Source organism: Lichenostomus cassidix, chromosome 7 (genome assembly GCF_008360975.1).
Source record: "Lichenostomus cassidix isolate B80296 chromosome 7, HeHo_3.0, whole genome shotgun sequence".
Classification (NCBI taxonomy): Eukaryota; Metazoa; Chordata; class Aves; order Passeriformes; family Meliphagidae; genus Lichenostomus; species Lichenostomus cassidix.
In genome coordinates this window covers 4775926-4795673 of record NC_139488.1, presented here as the reverse complement: position 1 = coordinate 4795673, position 19748 = coordinate 4775926, and the positions used below count along the sequence as shown (strand labels likewise).

Here is a 19748-nt window from a genome sequence, read left to right as displayed (position 1 = left end):
CATGCATGGGATGGCTGTGTGCCCCAGGCCTGGTTCATATGGCCTGTGAGCCTCCAGATCTCAGGATAACTCCTCTATGCAATGGTAGGAAACAAAACACAAAATCTGTTCTGCACATACGGATGAATGTGAGGCATCTGACAGCAAAACTTCTCCAAGGCTGCAGCCACACTTTGGCTCCTCAGGGTCCTGTCCCACTAAAATTGCAACTCACCCTGAATGGCTCGGAGATGGCTAGAGCTGCATGTCATGGCTGCTCCCAGCGGCATTTTTCTGTTTCTGAGCAAAGTTCATGCAAAATTAAATGCAGGAATAAGGATGATGACTCTGGTACCTTCCTGTCACACAGATGGCATTGAGGGACACCTCATCACAACTGAGGGGCAGCACTGATCTCTGCTCTCTGTGGCCAGGGACAGCACCCAAGGGAACAGCATGAAGCTGTGCCAGGGGAGGGTCAGGTTGGAGATCAGGAAAAGGTTCTTTCCCCAGAGAGTGCTGGGCACTGCCCAGGCTCCCCAGGGAATGAGCACAGCCTCAAGGCTGCCAGAGCTCCAGGATTGTTTGGACAATGCTGTCAGGGATGCACAGGGTGGGATAGTTGGGGTGTCTGTGCAAGGACAGGAGTTGGACTGGATGATCCTTGTGGGTCCCTTCCAGCTCAGGATATTCTGTGGTTCCATGGCAGTTATACACAAACATCACAAATGCAGGCAATAAAGCCCAGGCACTTTTCTTTTGCCATGCTGCACACAGGAGAACAGTGCTGCCCTCTCCCTGCCCACCAAGAAAACCTGCTGTCTTCTCCATGAATACCACAATTCCTCTTGGAGCACAACAACGGCACAGTCCTATTTACAGAATATATTTCAACCAAAGCCTGCTTACTTCCCTCTAGCTTTGTGTTTTACCTGATGACTGGCCCATCAGATTTTGAGCTTCTTCGGAGGAATGTAAGGGCAGCTTTTCTCCTGAAGAGCAAAGAAGAAACAGATTTAATGCTTTTGCCTTCGAGGAGATAAGCAATGTCACTTCATCTAGGAAGCTCAAAATATGATGAACATACTGTCAGAAAAGTAATTTCCAACCAGTACTTTAAGTATCTCCATCCCCTGTGCTCTACCTGCTTCCCAGGTGACTGGGAACATGCCAGCCTTGGGGACAAGGCTCAGGGCTTCTGCTGGGAACACCAGCAAAGCTGGGAGCGAGCCCAGGCTGAGACTCGCCCCTGAGGATTGTAACCCAAAAAACATCCTCCATCATCAAGCCTCTCGTTAGCCTCTCCCCATGGATATTGCGACCTTTTACTCGCTCTGCTCATTTTCCATTAAACAGCAAGAGTTTAGAAAGAGAGAGAAACTCTACAGGTAAGAGAAGGATATCTTGAAAGGGCGTGTGGGTACGTACCAGGGAAAGCGGGGGTGGTCTGTCCAAGGGGAGTAAAGGGGGTTTGCTGCATAGCCAACTGGTGGAGCTTGGTCAACTGCTGAGGGGTAGGAGGGACATTAGAGCTAAGAAGGTTATTGTCATAGAGTACAACAAGTCACACCGAAAAGCAAGAACAAAATTATAACGGAAGGGGGGAAAAATAAAAAGGAAAACAAACCGAAAAATTAAAAAAAAAATTTAAAAAAACCAAAAACCAAACCAGGAAGCCATGGTGAGACATGGCAAAAACATTAGCAGAAAGGACTTGGCCTGGGTGTAGTGCAATAAAGCCCAAATCTTTGGCAGAAGTGCTTGGTCAGGGTCTGAAGTACGATACCAGTAAGAAGCCCATTCTTAGTCTCAGTTCAGCTCCTCTGCCTTGGTGCAGGGCCAGCTGGTGGGCATCACAACCAGCACCCAGAGACCCTCTTTGTGCCACCAGAGCCACATCGGCATCGCTTGTCCCCGCAGCACATGTTCTTGTGCTGTGCCTCCGATGGGAAGTGCCTCTGGGAGATGGATAAACTGCATTTCTCAATGTCAGCTCGTTAGGAATACGGGGAATTATGGGCTTCAGCCATGACCAGTAGGTATTTCAGATCCTTCTATCCCTTGTTGTGCCGGGTAGGTTTTGGTGTCCAGTCAGGATGTGGTTTTATAGAGAGGTGTTTGTTTGTTTGGAATACATTTTGTGCTCGGTTTTACTGCTCCAAATAAAAAAAAAAAACCACAACAACAACAAAAACAAACCAAAAAACCAAAAATACAGTAAAAGAAAAGAAAGCAAACCAAACTGGGCTGAAGTCTGGCAGTGAGCAGGAGGGAGGCCCTTTATCACCCCCCACTTTCACAGGTGCTCAGGGAGTTGCCACCATCACATCATCCCCCAAACTCAAACTGCTTGTTTTGCCCATCATCCCTGGCAATGAGGAGGCAGGAGTCATAATTTCAATGTTTTGGGAACAACAAGATTCAAACACCTCCTTGCTGCTGCAGCAGGGCTGGGGAGGGAGAGCAGGGAGGTCTGGCTGGCAGCGGTAAGGGGGAAATGCTGGGAAGAGCTGACCCGGGGAGCTGGAGGGAGGCAGCATGAAGGGGTGAAACACCTGCAAATCTCTGGACAGGTAGCCCTGGGATCCCTGTCCTGCCTGCAGAGGCATGAGGACACCCAGCCTCCGCTGGCTCAGGGGAGAGGTGTCACCACTCCACAAAAAGAGGTGCCTGCACAACTCTCTCTGTGCTTATTTTGTCTGTCTTTGGCTTATTTTAGCCAAAGGTGTGACATGATGGGTTCCTGCCAAAACACAGCTGTCTCCAGGTAAGACTGGGCACACCACTGCTCCTGCAGGGAGCAGGGACATCAGCATCCACTGCTTTTTAACTTCAGAACCACTTCGTTTCCTACAGCTGCTCCCTGTTTCTGGAATTCCTCGTGACACCTGGTCCCACTGGCAGGCCTCCAGATGAAACCTCTTTGCCCTGCGGGCTCCAACCATGCCCTGTGACAGGGTCCTGCTTTGCCCAATGCAGGAAACACCGAAATCCTTCCTAATACTGACCTAGTAGACCTTCCAGACATAGTTTGGATAGTGGTATTTAGCCAGTCCCTGTAATTAGAGCAATAAACAAGCCTATGAGAGAAGTTGGCTGCACCCAGGTGTCACAGAAAAAGCTGCTACGTCCATCTCTTCCAACTCATCTTCCATGGTCAAGGGATGGTCACCCTCTGCTCTGGTGAGACTGTACCTGAGGTACTGCATCCAGCTCTGGGGTCTCCAGCACAGGAAGGACATGGATCTGTTGGAGCGAGTCCAGAGGAGGCCACGGAGATGCTCCAAGGGGCTGAAGGGGCTCCAAGAGAGCTGGAGAGGGACTTGGGACAAGGGCCTGGAGTGACAGGACAAGGAGGAATGGCTTCACACTGACAAGAGGGCAGGGTTAGATGGGATACTGGGGAGAAATTCTTCCCTGTTAGGGTGGTGAGGCTCTGGCAGAGGTGGCTGTGGCTGCCCCTGGATCCCTGGCAGTGTCCAAGGCCAGACTGGACAGGGCTTGGAGCAACCTGGGATAGTGGAAGGTGTCCCTGTCCATGGCAGGGTGGGGAGAATTAGATGAGTTTTAAGGGTCTTTCCAACCCAGACCACTCTGAGACTCAACAGTCCTGCAGCTTTGGGGAAGGCAGGCAGCTACACATCACATCCCAAACAGCCTACAAACACCCAGACAATGCTGCAGCCCTTCATGAGCCAAAGCTCCCCCTATCCTGGGGCAGAAAATCAAGGCAGGAGCACACGCTGGGCATTCAAAATTCTGCCCACTTTACAAAAGGCAGCCACTCAACACAGACACCTAAAATGCATTTAAAATGCCCCAAAACCACATTCTAGACTGGATTCTGCACTGAACATTGTTTAAAATGACCAGTCATTGCGAGAACACCCTGAGGGTAAGGATGGAGTGAGTGGCCCCTGTACCGACAATTTTTCTCAAGAAATCTGCTGGGAGTGGGGCAGAGTGCAGTCAGCAAATATATTAAATGTATTGTATTCCTGACAGTCAGAGGAATATAGGAACAAGGAAAACACTAAGCTGTTGGCACCACTTGCAAAGAAAAACTGCGATAACGACTGTATTGATCTACCCTAAATACACAGATTATTTAGGTAAATTCTGCTTATGGAGGAAAAGCAAAGAGTACATAATTAAGAATATTTCTTATCACCCATCACAGCAGGCTATTCAGAGTACACACATACTGGTGTCACAAGGGAAGCCAAAGCCTGGATTTCTCTATTTCTAGTGAAACCACTTCTCCTAGGATGAAAATCCAGCCTACAGCTCCCAAATGCTTTCATTTGGAGCAGGCATTCGTGCTATCAAATAGCCTTGCCACCTTCTCAGTCATGGAAAAAGTAATTCCATTATCTAATATCCAATGCACCCACTGGAAAGGGGAACACTGAGCTGCACCAAGCCCTTCCCATGGGTGGGATGGCTGGAGAAGGCTTTCCACCCACTGCCACATCCTCAGCCCCACTGCAGACCCCTGACTTGCAGCAGGAGGAACCCCCTGCAATGAGACTTGATGGGTATTTCATACCCTTGGAAACACACTCAGAACGTCCCTGCTTTTTCCAAGAGCCACGACCACCTCAGAAGCTGAGCTGCTGGCATCCCAGTGCTTCTCTGCTTTCCTCAAAGAAATCCTTCAAACAGGCTGATTTGCTATTTCCCTTGCTCATTTTAGGCGCACACCTTCCAGGTGACAATCCCTACATGTCCCCCCATGAAGGTGCTCCCTGACCTGCATGGGAGCCCAGGGGATCCCAGCATCAGCAAACCTCAGTGAGAGCAGCTCAGTGCAGCTCCTCAGAGCACAAGGAGCCTGAGGGGAAGTGGGGGCTGTCCCCACACTGTCCCCACCGTGGGTGACAGCCACCCACAGCAGTGAGACAGCCACCAAACCCGGGGTGACCACGTCAGTCTGGGGGCCTCCAGCAGCACAGATCCTCTCCATCCCTCTCTATCCATCCCCCAATTCCTTGGGGGAATTTTGCCCAATATTCAAGTCACCCAAAAGAGCAACCCCCTAGAAAGGCACATTCCCTGCCCAGGCTTCAACCACAAAACCCCTGGAGCTCTGGCTTCTTTCCACCCCATCAAGGCACCCAACAGCTAAATATGCCCTTGGCTTACCAACATTTTAAGGACAAGGGGAAAATAGAGGGGAAAGTATTATTTTTTCCTTTTTTTTCGTTTGTTTTGATCATTTTGAGGCACAAAATGCATGGAATATGGTTTCTCTCAGAACGAAGGGATAGCACTGAACAATGTAAACAATTTAGCATCAGGCCAAGTCCTCAGAAGTAATAAAGTTTAGTGCTAACAGGTTAAAAGGCTACTTGAGGTATTACAGATACTACACACGGCCAGTTACTTTGAAAATATGCTATTAATATTATTGGCTAATATTAATATTATGTGAATTAACAGTAGCATGCAGGTGACAGAAAAGGGTATAAGAAAAATTAGGGCAAAACTCACATCCGGGTGTGGAATAGCGTATTGTCCCTGAATTGTATAGGCCTGCAAAGGAAAAACAAAGATGTTAGCAGGGCTGGTAGGACACGGCAAGAGAGCTCTATCCCTCTGCTGGGACCCCTCTGTGCCACTTTAAACTCCCTGGGGCAGCAAATCCTTGGGGCAGGAGGGAGATGTTACACCTCCCATCCAACCTAGAGCATGCTGAGCTACCTGACTTCGAGGGCTTGGGCTCAGTTTGGCTTTTTCAGAAGGAAAGAAACAGCTCTTTCTAGGTGCCAGCACTGCATGGAGCAGGAATATAAGGCTGCGACTGGTCTTTGCTGCACAAAACAAAAGGATCAGTGGCAGGAGGGTTGGAAGTGGATGATCTTTAGTGTCCCTTCCAACCCAAACCATCCTGTGACTCTGATAAGCAGAACTGCCCGTGTAGCAGGTGCACAGTGACATCACCAAAGCGTGATCCCGAAAAGCAAGCCAGCGCTGTGAGCCTCTCCATATTTCCAGGTGCACAACTCCCAGTGGATGCTTTACATCCACCCAGTATATTCCAGTGCTCTGCTGGGCCATTGGAAAGGCATTGAGGTGAGGGCTACCTGCACTGCAATGCCTTTCACCAGCTAGAATTGATAAATCCATGCAAGTATCTGCCAGGCAAATGGTTTTGTGTACTTTTCCCATCCTTTGTAGCAATTCTTTCTCTTTTTGTTTGTAAATAACTCAAAAATAAGCACCAACGTGGGTGAAGAGCCAGACATTAGAGAGCCCAATATTTAGGACTTAACCAGCTAGCAAAATGTATCTCACTGGTTGACACATTACTCAGATGATTCTGAAAGAAATGGAGAACACTTTGAAAAGGGAGAGTAAAGATTGTCAAGAAAAACGAAAGGAAAAAACCTCCTGCAAATTTGCCACATTGTTTGTGAATAGCAAAGTGCTTTGTGTGAAGAAAACACTCAAAATCATGGGGGAGGAAAAGGGAAAATGGCTATCCCAGTGCCCACCAGCATCCCAGCACAATGGGGACATGACAGAGGCTTCTCTGCAGAGATGCCTGTTCTGGTGGTTCAATTTGGTCATTGCTTTTTGATTACAAAAGTTCAGTTAAATTAAGGGCAGGGAGGTGCCTTGGACAGATGCAACTCAACCCTGACCTTGCCCATGGAGGGCTGGTCCCTTTGGCAGCTGCCACTGGCCACTGCATCCCTCAGCCTGCTGAGCTCCTGAAGGCTCATCCCACCCCTAACACCTGCCAGCACTGTCCCCAGCTGTCCTCTGCCCACCCACCCTGTGCCACCCAGCCTTGGGAAGAGCTCTCACTTCAGAGACATTGTTTCTTCCCATGATGTTACTTCTGTCCAAGACACCACCCGTTCCCCAGCAGGAGAATTGCTGCCTCCATCTCACTCTCCCTTTTGAGAAGATCAATTCACCAGGCAGCTGGACTCAAAGCTCTTTTCCAGGATGGCTGCTCAGATGGAGTGACACACTCCTGATCCTGGCAATGACTAATTCAGCCTGAAATAGCCTGTGCTCTGGGCTTTGCTCCTGTTCTCAGTTTATCCTTCTATTTATTATGATTGGAGAGAAATGAAATAACTCGTGTGGAGCTGCTCTGGGTGACATAAGCTGTGGTTTTGTGGTGCTGGCTCTACTTGGCTTCTGGAGCTCTTGGGAAGGTACATCCCCTGCTAGATATAATGGATCACAGCACGGTGGCATCTACAGGGAGGTCCTTGGTCACCAGGTGAGGCCAGGAGATGAGGTGGAGAAAGCAACGGGGCAAGTTCCCTCTTTAGAAACAGCCATGTGCTTAATTGCTCTTGTTTCTGCTGATTTTCATTTGCAGAATAACCTCCAGCTCCCACAGCACATCTGTGTGATTGTCATCCCACAAAGGAAAAGCCACCCCAAGGCTCACTGGTGGAAATAGCATGTGGTGCCTGCAAGGCAACGGGTGACATGATGCAGGCTCTGCTACCTTGCATCAGGGGGAAGCAACACCCTAAACTGGCCAAGCATCAGGGATAGGGAATGGCTCTTCCCCTCAGCACAGCCCTGGAGCAGTTGGGACAAACCCTTCCTACCTCAGATCCATTACAGCTACACAAAGGTATTTTTAATTGGGCTGCAGATGCCAGAAAACAGTCACAGCCTCTTGTTCAACACTGCTTTCCTAATTTTCTCCTTCTCAACCACTGACAAACACTGAACTTGGGTCTAGCAAAGTAAATTGCAGCCTTTCGTTCGTGCAATGCCCTGACACAGAGCTGACACCCTGTCTCCCCAGGCTGGCCCTTCCCTTCTCCTCATCCTCCAGCATAGCATCCATCACAGGAGCTAAGCCAAGAGCTTTCAGTGCAGCTGCCGTGGCACACAACGGATGGGATGACACCATGCAATTCAGAAGGCAAGAAACCTGAGTGCACTAACGGGCAGCGGCTGGTGCTGCAGTAAAAGGCTGAGGTTGGCAGTGGAGGCTGCAAGCGGGTCGGCTCTTACCTGACCACCTGCAAAAATGACAGGGGTGGAGGCGGGCTTTGGGCGGTAGGGAATGGTGGCACCTTTTGGTGGGGACTAGGAAAAGGGATAAGGAGAGGGAGAGAGAACATTAGAACAGCTTTCCTGAAACGGCGGCAAAAAGAGTGTTAGAAAGCACCTCACGGAGCACGGCCCCCGGGGCCGCCACCAGCAACACCCACACCAGGCAACACCGCGTTTCTGGACAGGAGCACATGGGGGAAAGAGGTGTTTCATGGGCAACAAGGACAATCTGGGCCACGGGAGATCCCCTGCCAAGGCTCGGGCCCCTGCTCAGCTTCCTGGACCTCTGCTGCCTCCCTCACCTCCACTCTGCTCTGTGCAAACAGCACTGCCTGTTCTAGACTCCGGGAACCTTCCTCAGAACACCCTGAGGAGAGCCTCGAGCAGCAAGATGGGGAGGCACAGCCCATTTGAGCGACCTGGCACAATGCTCAAGCTCCTTGGCTGCCCTCATCTTTCTCACTGCTGGAACAGGTTCACCTACAGGACTGGGTGAGGTCCATCGCTGTCCGAGCTGGGATGTGGGTGCTGCGAGGCACTGCTGTGGTCAAGGAGAGGTGTCCCTGCCCGTGGCAGGGGGTTGGAACTAGATGGCCTTTAAGGTCCCTTCCAGCCCCCACCATTCCATGATTCCATGATTCTGTGATCTTGCTCCTCTCTGTCTGGTCCCTGGGTAGGTCTGAGCAGAGCTGCAGTGAGTCATCCGATGGTGTGATGCACGGGAACTGCTCAGCCAAGCTCTCTCTGCTGGTTTTCTCCTGAACATAACTTAGAGGCCACATGAAACATGGAGGTTTTTAGGGATCAGGAGGCATTTCAACTCTCCTCCTGCTTCTACCCAAAATTAAACAACTCAGTGACTGCTATATAAGGACAGGCAATAGAAATTACACTATCTCATGGAAAATTTGTTTTTTCTGTACATTCTTCTAGATGTCTCCTTGTAGGCAAGCAGCTTTATCTAAATCCTCCTGCCAAGCACCTGTCTGTGTGAAAGCTGATCAAAGCACATGTCCAACATCCCAAACCCCCTTGTTCTTTTACTGCGTTATGAATCTTGGAGGGGACGAGCCAGGATTATCTGTTTAAGACTGAAACATGATAAGGAACATCTCTGTGAAATGTTAAAGTCAGTGCACTTCCCAGATTTCTGACTGCAAGAAGACTCATGGGTTTTTCTCTTTCCCATTGCTGAGCCATGCAGAGGAGCAACACATCTTGTTTTGTGAGAAAGGCTTTATAACACACCTGGAAAGCATCACCTCGGGCTCATCTGCTGCAGTCCGTGACCTGAAATCACTGGGTGTCTAAAATTCCTCTGGCAGCAGTGCAGCTGCCTGAGCATCACAGCCAGCAGGGATGGGTAATGTGGCTCCTGGCTATTCCTCCTGAGATGAGCTGCTGCCAAGCTGAAGACGCTTTCATTTGGCTTTGCTTCACCTTCACCAAGCCTTGCCATCCCCATTCGAAGCTTTTCCAGTGGGAAGTGTGCTCCTTCCGCCCTGAAAGGGCAGCGCAGCCAGGCAGAGGGGCTTGACATCTGTCCCTGCATTGTCTGTCTCTAGGATGCACCAAGAGTGGAACGTGTCACCATCCTGTGTCACCAACCTTTTCTCCTGGAGCTTCTCCCACCTGAGGTGGCAGATGTGGTCATGGGGTGTGTGGCTGAGGTCATCTCCAGCAATAAGCCATTGGTACAGCAGCATCTTTCCACGGCAGAGATCTTCAAGCTCTGCTTGTCAGCATTTATCCCAGAAAATGGCACCTCGGACTTACATCCATGCGCCCTACAGCCCCTGCTCTCCACCAGCCTTCCTCACTACCTCATTCCTCCTGTGCTTCACTGGAACACAGCTTTGTGCTCCCAGTCCCAGCACCCCCAGTGTAAGGGATGCACTGCCTCCTCCTCCTCCTGGTTGTGGGTCCTTGTGAGGCACTGTGACCCCTGTGCAGAGGAGACCAGGTGCTTGGAGGAGTGGCTGCAGCCCCCATCTCCTTCCCACGGCACCCTGGGTGCTGCTGAGACACCAGGCCAGGCTGTCCCAGCCTGCTGGCACCCCTCTGTCCCAAATCCACCCTCTGCTCTGCCACAAACCACCTCCTTCAGGGCACCCGACCAGACAGGCTTCCAGTGTGGGACTCTAGAAACAACGGACAATGGTGGGGAAAAAACACGGGGTGCGTTTCCAACGAAGGTACCAGGAAATGAGAGTGGTCCAACAACGCGTGGTGAAGGGGACGAGAGAGACACTCTCCACAGCTCCCAGCGCTCCTGGGGGGCCAGCTGGGATTTTTTTCCGTATGTACTTTACCCGCTTTGTTACAGACTGTACCTCCAGCATCACCACACAGATCTGTTTGACACACTGGATAATTGCGTCGGGTGTCCCCGAGATTGTCACCGCCCGCTCCGTGGAGTTGGGCAGCATGTCCCCCGCCACTTGGACCTGAGCACCTGTTGACTGGAGACAGAAAGAGAGAGAGGAAGGAGAAATCCCACAGCTGAATGCCTTCACCTGGAGCCAGCTCCAGCTCCAATGCCACATGCCTTCCTGTGGCACATGGCAACCCATGGGATGCTGCTCCTGCATCAGCCACACCATCCTGGGAAGCAACGTGATACCCGATGCAGCACAAGGATCTCCCTTGGCTGCGGATCAGCTCTGAGGAGCTGCAGTGCAGTGCAAATATGAAATGAAACCTGCCTTACCTCTCGGATTTCCTTGATCTTGGAGCCCCCCTTCCCAATCAGGGAGCCGCACTGACTCGCTGGCACCACGAGCCGCAGTGTCACCGGAGGTTTGCTGGTAGCGGTGCTGTTGCTCATGGAGTTGGTTATGTCCTTGGGAAGGAGAAGTGCAGCACATAAGCCCTTGGTACCCAACCAGAGAAGAGGGGACATGTCCCCCAGATGTGGCTGGTCTCTGTCTGCAGCTGCACTGCTGCACATCCCAGCATTTAATGAACTGTGAGACCTCTGGGACACTTCACTGAATCATGGAATCATTAGGGCTGGAAAAGCTATCTAAGATCATTGAGTCCCACACTAGCCTAGCACTGCCAAGTCCACCATTCCCCAGGTGCCACATCCACACACCTTTTGAACAATTCCAGGGATGGTGACCACCACTGCCCTGAGCAGCCTGTTCCAATGCCTGACCAACCTTTCAGTGAAGACATTTTCCCCAATATGCAATCCAAACCTGAGGCCATTTCCTCTGGTCCCATCACTTTTTACCTGGGAGAAGAGACGAACCCATAAATGGCTACACCCTCCTTCCAAGTAGTTGTAGAGAGTGAGAAGGTTCCCCTGAGCCCCCTTTTCTCCAGGCTGAGCTCCCCAGCTCCCTCAGCCACTCCCCAGCAGACTCGTGCTCCAGACCCACCCAAGTTAGAGATATCTGGAAGGTTCTATGCTGAAGCCATGTCCCAGTTAAGCAAATCCAACCAGGCACTGCTGGCCCCAGCCATGGGCTGGCTCACGTTTCTCACCTCCTCAAATTTGTAGGCGATCATGGCAAAAGCCTTGAAGATGGCATCGGTGGGGCCAGTGATGGTCACAATCCGCTCAGGGCAGTTTCCTTCCGAGATGTTGATCCTTGCCCCGCTCTGGAAAGACAAGAGGAGTCCTGGAATAGCCACAGCCAAGGAACCAGGTCGAGTCCTCTCACAGCCTGATACCTGTGCCAGCCTCACACCATACCATCTAACTTTCCAAACTCCCACCCCTCCTCTGCAGTGATATCAGCCCTGCCTTATCCCAACCCTCAGAAAGGGCTTTCAATATTTTACTGCAATGGAAGCCCATGGGATTGAGGCAAGACCAGCTCATGGGGCCATTGCCTGTGAAAAGAAGAGTTTTACTCGCTGCTCTGACAACTCCTTTGTGAGGGTCTTCACAAAGACCCTGGACAAACTAAAAGCATCTTACGAGTGACTTAATTTCAATGTTTCATTAAGAGCAAATCCTCAGTTGGAGAATGTGACAGGAGTTTGAGTGTGAAGTGACAAAATTGGTCCAAAGAGCTCTGGGGACAGCTGGCTTGTTTGTCCTGACCCTGGGAATCACTGCATGTATCACACAGGGCAATGTGCAGCACTGGCCACTCTGCACTCCCTCACTCCTACAAATCATTCACAGAGCAGGCTGCTTACCTCCTCACGCATCTTCTTCACAGTCTCTCCTTTCTGAAAAAAGAGGGAAAAACAAGCCATTACTGAAAATTCAAGACTTCCGCCTTTAAAACAATCCTACTGAACATGTATCTCCCTAATACATGGCAAGGTGTAGCCAGAAACATGGGAGCTCAGTGATACCTGGCCCTGCATCCCCATGGGATGGTCAGCTGAAGAGCTGAGCATGTAAATTATCAAATATATATATACAAAATATTTTTATATATACGTATTCACAACTGTGAATCTTCCCAGAGCTGGACAGGCTGATGGAAAAATAAGGCACAAGCCTATAGGGAAAACGTGATCATGCTGCAAATCTTTGCCACCATAAACCTTTCTTTTAAAACCACCCAAAACCTCCCTAACCCTGTATAGCCAGGACTTTCCAAACCACTGTGGAAACACCAGAGCACCTTGGGAAGCTGCACAAGATGCAGGTGCACAAGGTAAATAGAGTCCTCTGGCCTCAGAGACAGGGGCTGCAGAATTACTTCAAATATAATTGAAATGGATCTGTGTGACATTTTTACTATCTTTTAATGAAGCTACTTGATTAAAACATCAGAGCAACGTGACGGTAAAATCCCAACCATCACCCAGTGAAGCAGCTGGGAACAATTCAGTGGTTGGTGGAGTTTTTAGAGGAATGGTCTTTGACCCCTCTGTGGGTCTCTCCTAATTTCTGGCTCCCAAATGCATCATCTAGGTCATGCATCCCAAACTTTCAGAACATCACAGGGGAGAGGTGACTACGGCATCTACCACAGCACAGGAGTAAGCAACAGCATCAAAGGTACGTTAAAAGACATTCTTACCTTCCCAATGATGCTTCCAACTTCCTACGCAGAGAAAAAGCCAAAACCAGAGGAATGGACATTAGAAAATGTGATGAGAATCCACCCCAACCCTATTACAAAGTAAAGACCCGGTGGACACTGTCCCCAGCAGAAGGACAGGTGGCAGCATGAGAGTGAGCAGGAGCACCATGCCACCCTCCCCACTGGCAGGACAGCTATTCCAGGGGTTGGGGTGCTGTGTGTGGGGCTGGGCAGGTGGGACAGGGATCTGTGAGGACACCCCCTCAGTGGGAGCTCCTTACCTTGCCATGCATCAGCAGCCGGATGGTGAGGGTGACGTTGAGGCCGCCTTCGGAGACCTTGGACTCCATTTCCTACCAGGGGACGGGAGACGTGCGTTAGCTGGATCACCTGGGGACACAGCAGGGAAGGTTTGTTCTTAAAGCAGCTTCCCTGGGGTGGGATGGATCCTACAGAGCAGCAGGGCACGGCCAAAAAGCCACTGGGGACAAGGGCATCGGATGAGCAGCCTGGCCAAGTGGGCTGAAGTGGGGCTTTAAAAGACCCACAGCATCTATCTGGCAAACCGAAGTTCACTATTTCCAGCAGAAATGGGCACTCAGAAAACCACAAGCCACTTTTTAGTCATCAGGAGTTATCTATATGACCCCAGGAGCACTGAATGGGAAGGACAGAACTGGCATCCTGACTTGTGAGCTCACCACACACATCTTGCCACACATCCTGACCTGTGAGCTCGCCAGCTGGGCACAGTGTGGATCATGCCACTTCCAACCACCCATATCACACATATCTAATGAAACCATGTTGCTTTCCCTTCCCATTCTCTCTCTTTCCTCCTCTGCCCTCTAGAGGGGCCACTGATGTTTTCAAGGCAAGGGGGGAAAAAAAATAAAAATCACAGAATGGCAACAAATCCCTAATTTTTCATTCCTGATGCCTCTTTAGGAGCACCTCTGCATGAGGACGTGGCATATGAAATGTCCCTACAGCCCATCGCTTGGGGACAGCAGTCCTGTCCCAGAGGGAGGTGCCAGCATCCTTCTGTGTGCAGTGCTGAGAGATGTGCAGCAATTCTAGCCCATGTTATTTAATCCCTCAGTCTGTATCAGATGGGAGATTTTTCATCCTGCTCGCAAGCATCTGGCATTTCCCTTTGCTCAGACAGGGACTTACGTGAGCAAAAAATGGGAGATAAACAAGTTCTCAAGTATTGCTTTAATGCAAGTCGGGATGAATAAACAGCAGCAATGCACAGATCGTGGCTGGGAGATGGGTTTGATGTAAAACCTCTTCCCAGAGGTTATTATGAAACCCAAAATGGATAAACCCACGTGGTTTGCAGGGAGATAGAATTCCCTAAAGCTAAAAGACACTGGCTCACTGGGAATGAGGTTGCTTATGACCTACGTGCAAACACGGGGCTTGAGGCTGCCGGATGTCACAAATGAAAAAAATAGGATGGAATCCTCACAAGAAGGATAAGAAATGAAATGTGCTGCCCAGAGAGGCTGTGGACTCCCCATCCCTGGAAGTGTTCAAGACCAGGTGGGATGGGGCTTGGAGCAACCTGGGATAGTGGAAGATGTCCCTGCCCATGGCAGGGGGTGGAACAGGATGGGCTTTAAGGTGCCTTCCAGCCTAAACCATGCTGCTAGTCTGATTTGACCTATGTTAAGCCAAAAGGTTCTTTTAAGGATGGGGAGGAGGAGGATATTTCTGAGAAAGAAGGTGACAGTGTTGGAGACTGAAGGGGAATGGGCTGAGAGACTGTAATAGAACAAGCAGGAATTTTCAAGACTGAGCCCACTGTAAGGTGAACAATAAAGGAAATGAGTAACTGGCTGTGTTGGTTAACCCCGGGCTGACTCCTGTGCATGGGAGGCAATGCCAAAAAAGGTTCAATAAGCTGATCAGTGGAGGTCATCATTTCCCGTGCTCATGATGTGCCAGGAGAAAAACTGCTGCACCACAGACATCACAGAACCCCAGAATGGTTGGGGCTGGAAGGGAACTTTGGAAGGGAACTCAAAGATATCTCACTCCCCTCCCTGCCATGGGCAGGGACACCTTCCACTATCCCAGGCTCCTCCAAGCTCTGTCCAGCCTGGCCTTGGACACTTCCAGGGATCCAGGGGCAGCCACAGCTTCTCTGGGCACCCTATGCCAGGGCCTCCCCACCCTCCCAGGGAACAATTTCTTCCTAAAATCTCATCTAATCCTCCTCTCTTTCAGTCTAAAGCCATTCCCCTTCATCCTATGGCAGGGAGGGTGTCTGCCATCCCAGCTCCACATCCCTCACAGGAGGAACCCTGCATCAGGCCGTTATGTAAATGCTTCCAATTGATTGAAAAAGTGGGTCATGTGTTAGCCAAATGCTCCTGGCTTTAAGATTTATCAGCATTATTAAATTAAACACGCTTCATGCTCCAGTGAGCAGGAAAGCTACATTGGCCTTTTCTTAATCATACTAGTGAAAGGTAAGTGTTTTATAGGGGAGCTCAATGGAAGGGATGGCAACAATAGAGCTGAAGCACTTACTCTGGGCATAGGCCTCCCCCCAGAGCCCTCATTCTTCATAGACAAAGAGTTGGGGAAAAAAAATTATCCCCCAAAATGCCATTTTGAGCATTTCAGAGCATTCCGTGCCTGGAGAGAGACCCATCTCAGACCCTTCCTCTTCACCATCGTGTTCTGCCTTGTTCACTGCAGCTTTGAAATAGCTCCTTTGTCCACCCACTTGAAAGCCCTGAGGACACCATTACATCCAGCCCAATGGACAGAGTAGATCCAGAGCTCAACTCCAGCCCAGTGTGAAGCAGGTGCAGCCCCACAGAGGTCAAAGGCATGGAATTAGGAGACAGAAGTGTCAGCCTTGGCCCCAAAAGGGAAGTTGCACAGTGAGCCAAGCCGGGCTCTGCCAAGTATCACACCTGGGCAACCACAGGTGGAGGACTGGAGAATCCTCCTTCTGTGTATGGGGAGTAGCCAGAAGTTTTTGCACCACAGCAAGGGGAGATCTGCCCCAAAGCTGGACAATGCCCTTCCAAAGGATAATCCTATTCCACAATAATTTGGCCTATTAATTGCAGCTGCCTTTGCAAGAATGCCTGGAGGAGACATCATTAGTTGTCAGAACAATCTGGTTTTCCCTTGGCTCAAATATATTAAGTTCTGAGATATTTCCTTAATCTATCAGGAATCCCCTATGTCTGAAAAAGCAGCTCAGGCACCACTGATCAAGGAACAGGAAGGAAAACAGAAACCCAGGACAGCAAGAAGACTCTCTTCCCCACATACGAACATACACACTCCAATTCTTCTCTTTTCCCATTTTTTAGAGGTTGGAGCGATTGCCTCAACTGGCACTCTTTTGTTTATGCTTGCTGATACCTCACAAATACTGACACTTCCCTAAAATTTGAGCAATTCCCTTCCAATTAGGGGAAATCTGAACACTGTGTATTAAATTTATTTAATAACACAATCACCTCCCATACAGGAGATGGCATGTGAAGCGGAACAGGAGGAGGGAAATGGAGCTCTGGGCTGGACATTGCTCTCCAGCCTGGTTTCCATACAGGAGCTGGAAAAGCAAATGCTGGGATCCATGGAATCATGACTCTGATGCCATCCCTGATAGCAGGGGGCTCAGCTGAGCTCCAGCAGAGCCCAAATCCCTGCAGGGGCTGGGGGACATCACTGGTTCTGTGCTTGCTGAAGCCAGCCCTTGTCCTCCTCCTCTTCCTCCTGCTATGCATTCCTAGGGCTCACTGGGTGCACAAGCCCCATGTGAGCAAACTTTTGTAACCTAGAGGTATTTTTTGGGGGGAGTATTGCAATGTTTTGTCCAAGCTGTCCAAAAATAAACAGAGAGGACAACTCTGTGCAAAGATGCCCCAGCGGCATAACTCACCCTGAAAGGTTGGCATGGAAAGTTCACAGACACCACCAAGAAAAAGCAAAAGAGAAAGTCTCCATCACCCCCCTCACCCATCACACGACCTCCAGAAAATCACACTTTCTTGCAGGTGTATCATAGAATCACAAAATTGTTTGGATTGGAAGGGACCTTAATGCTCATCTCATTCCATCCCCCTGCCATGGGCAGGGACACCTTCCACTATGGCACAGGCTCCAAGCCCTGTCCAACCTCCCCTTGGACACTTCCAGGGATGCAGGGGCACCACACCTTCTCTTGGTCAGTGTAGGCTGATAAGCTCCAACACCTCAGAGCCCTGCTGACCAAGAGCCCTTGATGACCTGTGCAGGTAAAGAGCAGGGTGGGCAGGGCACTGGTCTGTGCTATCCCTGCTGTGCCACCTTCTCAAAGGATCACCTGAAGACCCTACTCTGGAGCATCTTGGTTGCTCAGGGGTAATGCCATCCTGGAAAACATCCAACACACTTCCCAGGCTCTCTGGTGTTCCAGGAGCCCCACCAACACAGGTGTCAAAGATAACCACAAACCCTCAGCATCCTCCAGCATTCCTCCTATGGGACACCCCAGGATTTCTGGGGGTGGCAGAATTTACTGCTGGGAATTAACATCTAGGACAGGATGTCCACCACTCAAGACATCATCTTCCCCTGTGAGGAAAGAAATGTTTAAACACCTCTGTCCTCTCAATATCATCTTCACAAAACTCAGGCCAGGGTTTTCTGACCCTTGGAAAATGAAAGATGCGTTAAGAGCAGAGAAAAACCAGAGAAGCCAGGAAAGAGGATGTTTTTTTCTGACATTTTAGGCTTTCTAGCCTGTTTTCTCGAGGAGTGCTGCCCTTCCACCTGCGTAAGCAGGAGCTTTCTCCCCACTCATCTCCCGCTGACTTGATCCTGCCATTAAGACCTAATCCGGCGATTTCCAGTGTTGTGTTTTAGCAGCTGGGAAGCTCGGCAATGCAGCCAGCTCAGGATTATGACGACGGCGCAGTCTGGCCAGGTCAGGACAGGGGTAGAAGGAGGGAAAAACAGGCAGAAACCCAAAGCCAAGCATTCCCTTAAACTACATGGAAATGCATCAGCCACTGGCAGTTTGGGCTGTCAGAAAATGAAGCTGTGAGGGGAAAGTAGCATCACTTATATGAGTGACACCAAATGCCGTTTGGGAATAAAGCTGCAATTCCAGCTGCTGCCATTTTCCACAACTGTAGTCATTTCAATTGACCTTTCCTCCCCTCCACTCTCCAGCTTCAGTGGAAATATTTTAGATATCTCTAACCAAAAAAGACGCCCCATGCTCTCCTGGTACATCAGGCAGCAGGATATTCCCGCCTCTCCCCTGCCTGTGATCATTCCAGGCATCACAAGAGACAAATGTCCTGCTCTGGCCCTCACAGGCATCTCTGGAGGCTTCTTTCTCAGTCACCTGCTCCCATTTCCCTGCTCCCCCCAGGTGAGATCATAACCTTACCAAATCCTTTAAGTTGGAAACTACCTCTAAGATCACCGAGTCCAATTGTTTCCCCAGCACTGTCAAAAGTCCACCACTAACCCATGTCCCCAAGTGCCACATCCACGTGCCTTTTGAACACTTCCAGGGATGGTGACTCCACCACTGTCCTGGACAGCCTGTGCCAGTGCCTGATCACCCTTTCCATGAAGAAACTTTTCCTAATATTCAATCTAAACCTCCCCTGGCACAGCCTGAGGCTGTTTCCTCTTGTTCTGAATGTCTCCACTGATATAACAATGCAGAGCTCCAGCACTGTCACACTGCAGTGGGCTCAGCCACATCCCAGCCAAACACCTGCCCTCCCCTGCAGAGAATTCCCAACTGATTTTCTGTTTTTTCCTTTATCTGGTGCACCCCACAATTTGGGCTCAGGCATAAGTCTCAACCAAGGGAAGCCCAGTGTGGGAAGAACGACTCATTTTGTTGTGACGGCAGTGCCATTATCACAATCTTTTGTGTGAAGATCAGTGGATGAAACTGCAGCTTTTCCCTGCTGACCTCCCCAGGATGATGGTCTGGAACATCACTTTCCCCACTGCAACAGGAGAGCAGGACGACAGCACCTATCTCTGTGCCCTGATAAATTTTGGGAGACAAAACCTTGAGGTTTATGTTAATTTCCACGTTCAGAGGAAATCCAGGTACCTGAGAGATGTATCTGCAGAGATCTACAGGATGCACAATTCCCATTCACTCACAGGAGCTGCTGCAGTGTTGCAAGCAGAGGTCAGATACAGACCAGTGAGGGAAATGCAGTGTAGTAGCAGCAGGATATTACATGTCCTTAGGAAAGCCAGAAAGCCTTGTCTGGGCTGGTTTCAGGGCTTTTTGATTGTAGGACCCTGAGCAAAACCAGTGGCTTGGACCTGTTAAACCACCACCTTAACAAGGTTATTAGACTTATTAGGAGTTACTGGAAGACTAGCAGGTCCTCATTTAACTTGTTCAATTAAAGCTGACTTTGGAAGGCTGGGGTGAGCAGGGAGGGGATGGGAACATTGTGCTTTAATTCAGCCACTTCCAAATCACCCTGTTAGTTACTTTTGGAACAACTTGCCAATAAAAGCAGTACTCTCAGTGAATGTCAAACTGCGTAAGGGCATCAGAAATTTCCCCCTGTGAGGTGACAAAAGCCCATTGGCTGCTGGGTCTACTAGGACTCAGTGATCAAGAACAACCTCAGACGTCTGTAAGCCTTTAGCAAGATCCCGAGTGCCAAGAAAATAACATTTCCTGGGATAAGGAACATCACTCTTTCTCCTTTGGTCTCCCAGCAGATT

At 50.0% G+C, this 19748-nt stretch overlaps 1 protein-coding gene across 23 annotated transcripts in view; it reads right to left on the bottom strand.

Moving 5' to 3' along the window:
- Positions 1 to 19748, bottom strand: part of PCBP3 (poly(rC) binding protein 3) — a 54431-nt gene that overhangs the window by 13931 nt on the left and 20752 nt on the right. For 9 of the 23 annotated variants that reach the window (XM_085065897.1, XM_085065888.1, XM_085065895.1 and 6 more), the window contains 10 exons: positions 13295 to 13366; positions 13011 to 13034; positions 12172 to 12204; positions 11509 to 11625; positions 10727 to 10858; positions 10350 to 10478; positions 7906 to 8049; positions 5473 to 5514; positions 1408 to 1486; positions 912 to 971 (listed from right to left, as the gene is read on the bottom strand). In XM_085065897.1, coding sequence (XP_084922023.1) covers positions 912 to 971; positions 1408 to 1486; positions 5473 to 5514; positions 7906 to 8049; positions 10350 to 10478; positions 10727 to 10858; positions 11509 to 11625; positions 12172 to 12204; positions 13011 to 13034; positions 13295 to 13366 — 832 coding nt within the window. Of the gene's footprint in view, positions 1 to 911; positions 972 to 1407; positions 1487 to 5472; positions 5515 to 7905; positions 8050 to 10349; positions 10479 to 10726; positions 10859 to 11508; positions 11626 to 12171; positions 12205 to 13010; positions 13035 to 13294; positions 13404 to 19748 lie in introns of all 23 variants that reach the window. The other 14 variants (XM_085065891.1, XM_085065892.1, XM_085065883.1 and 11 more) reach the window with 9 other exon arrangements.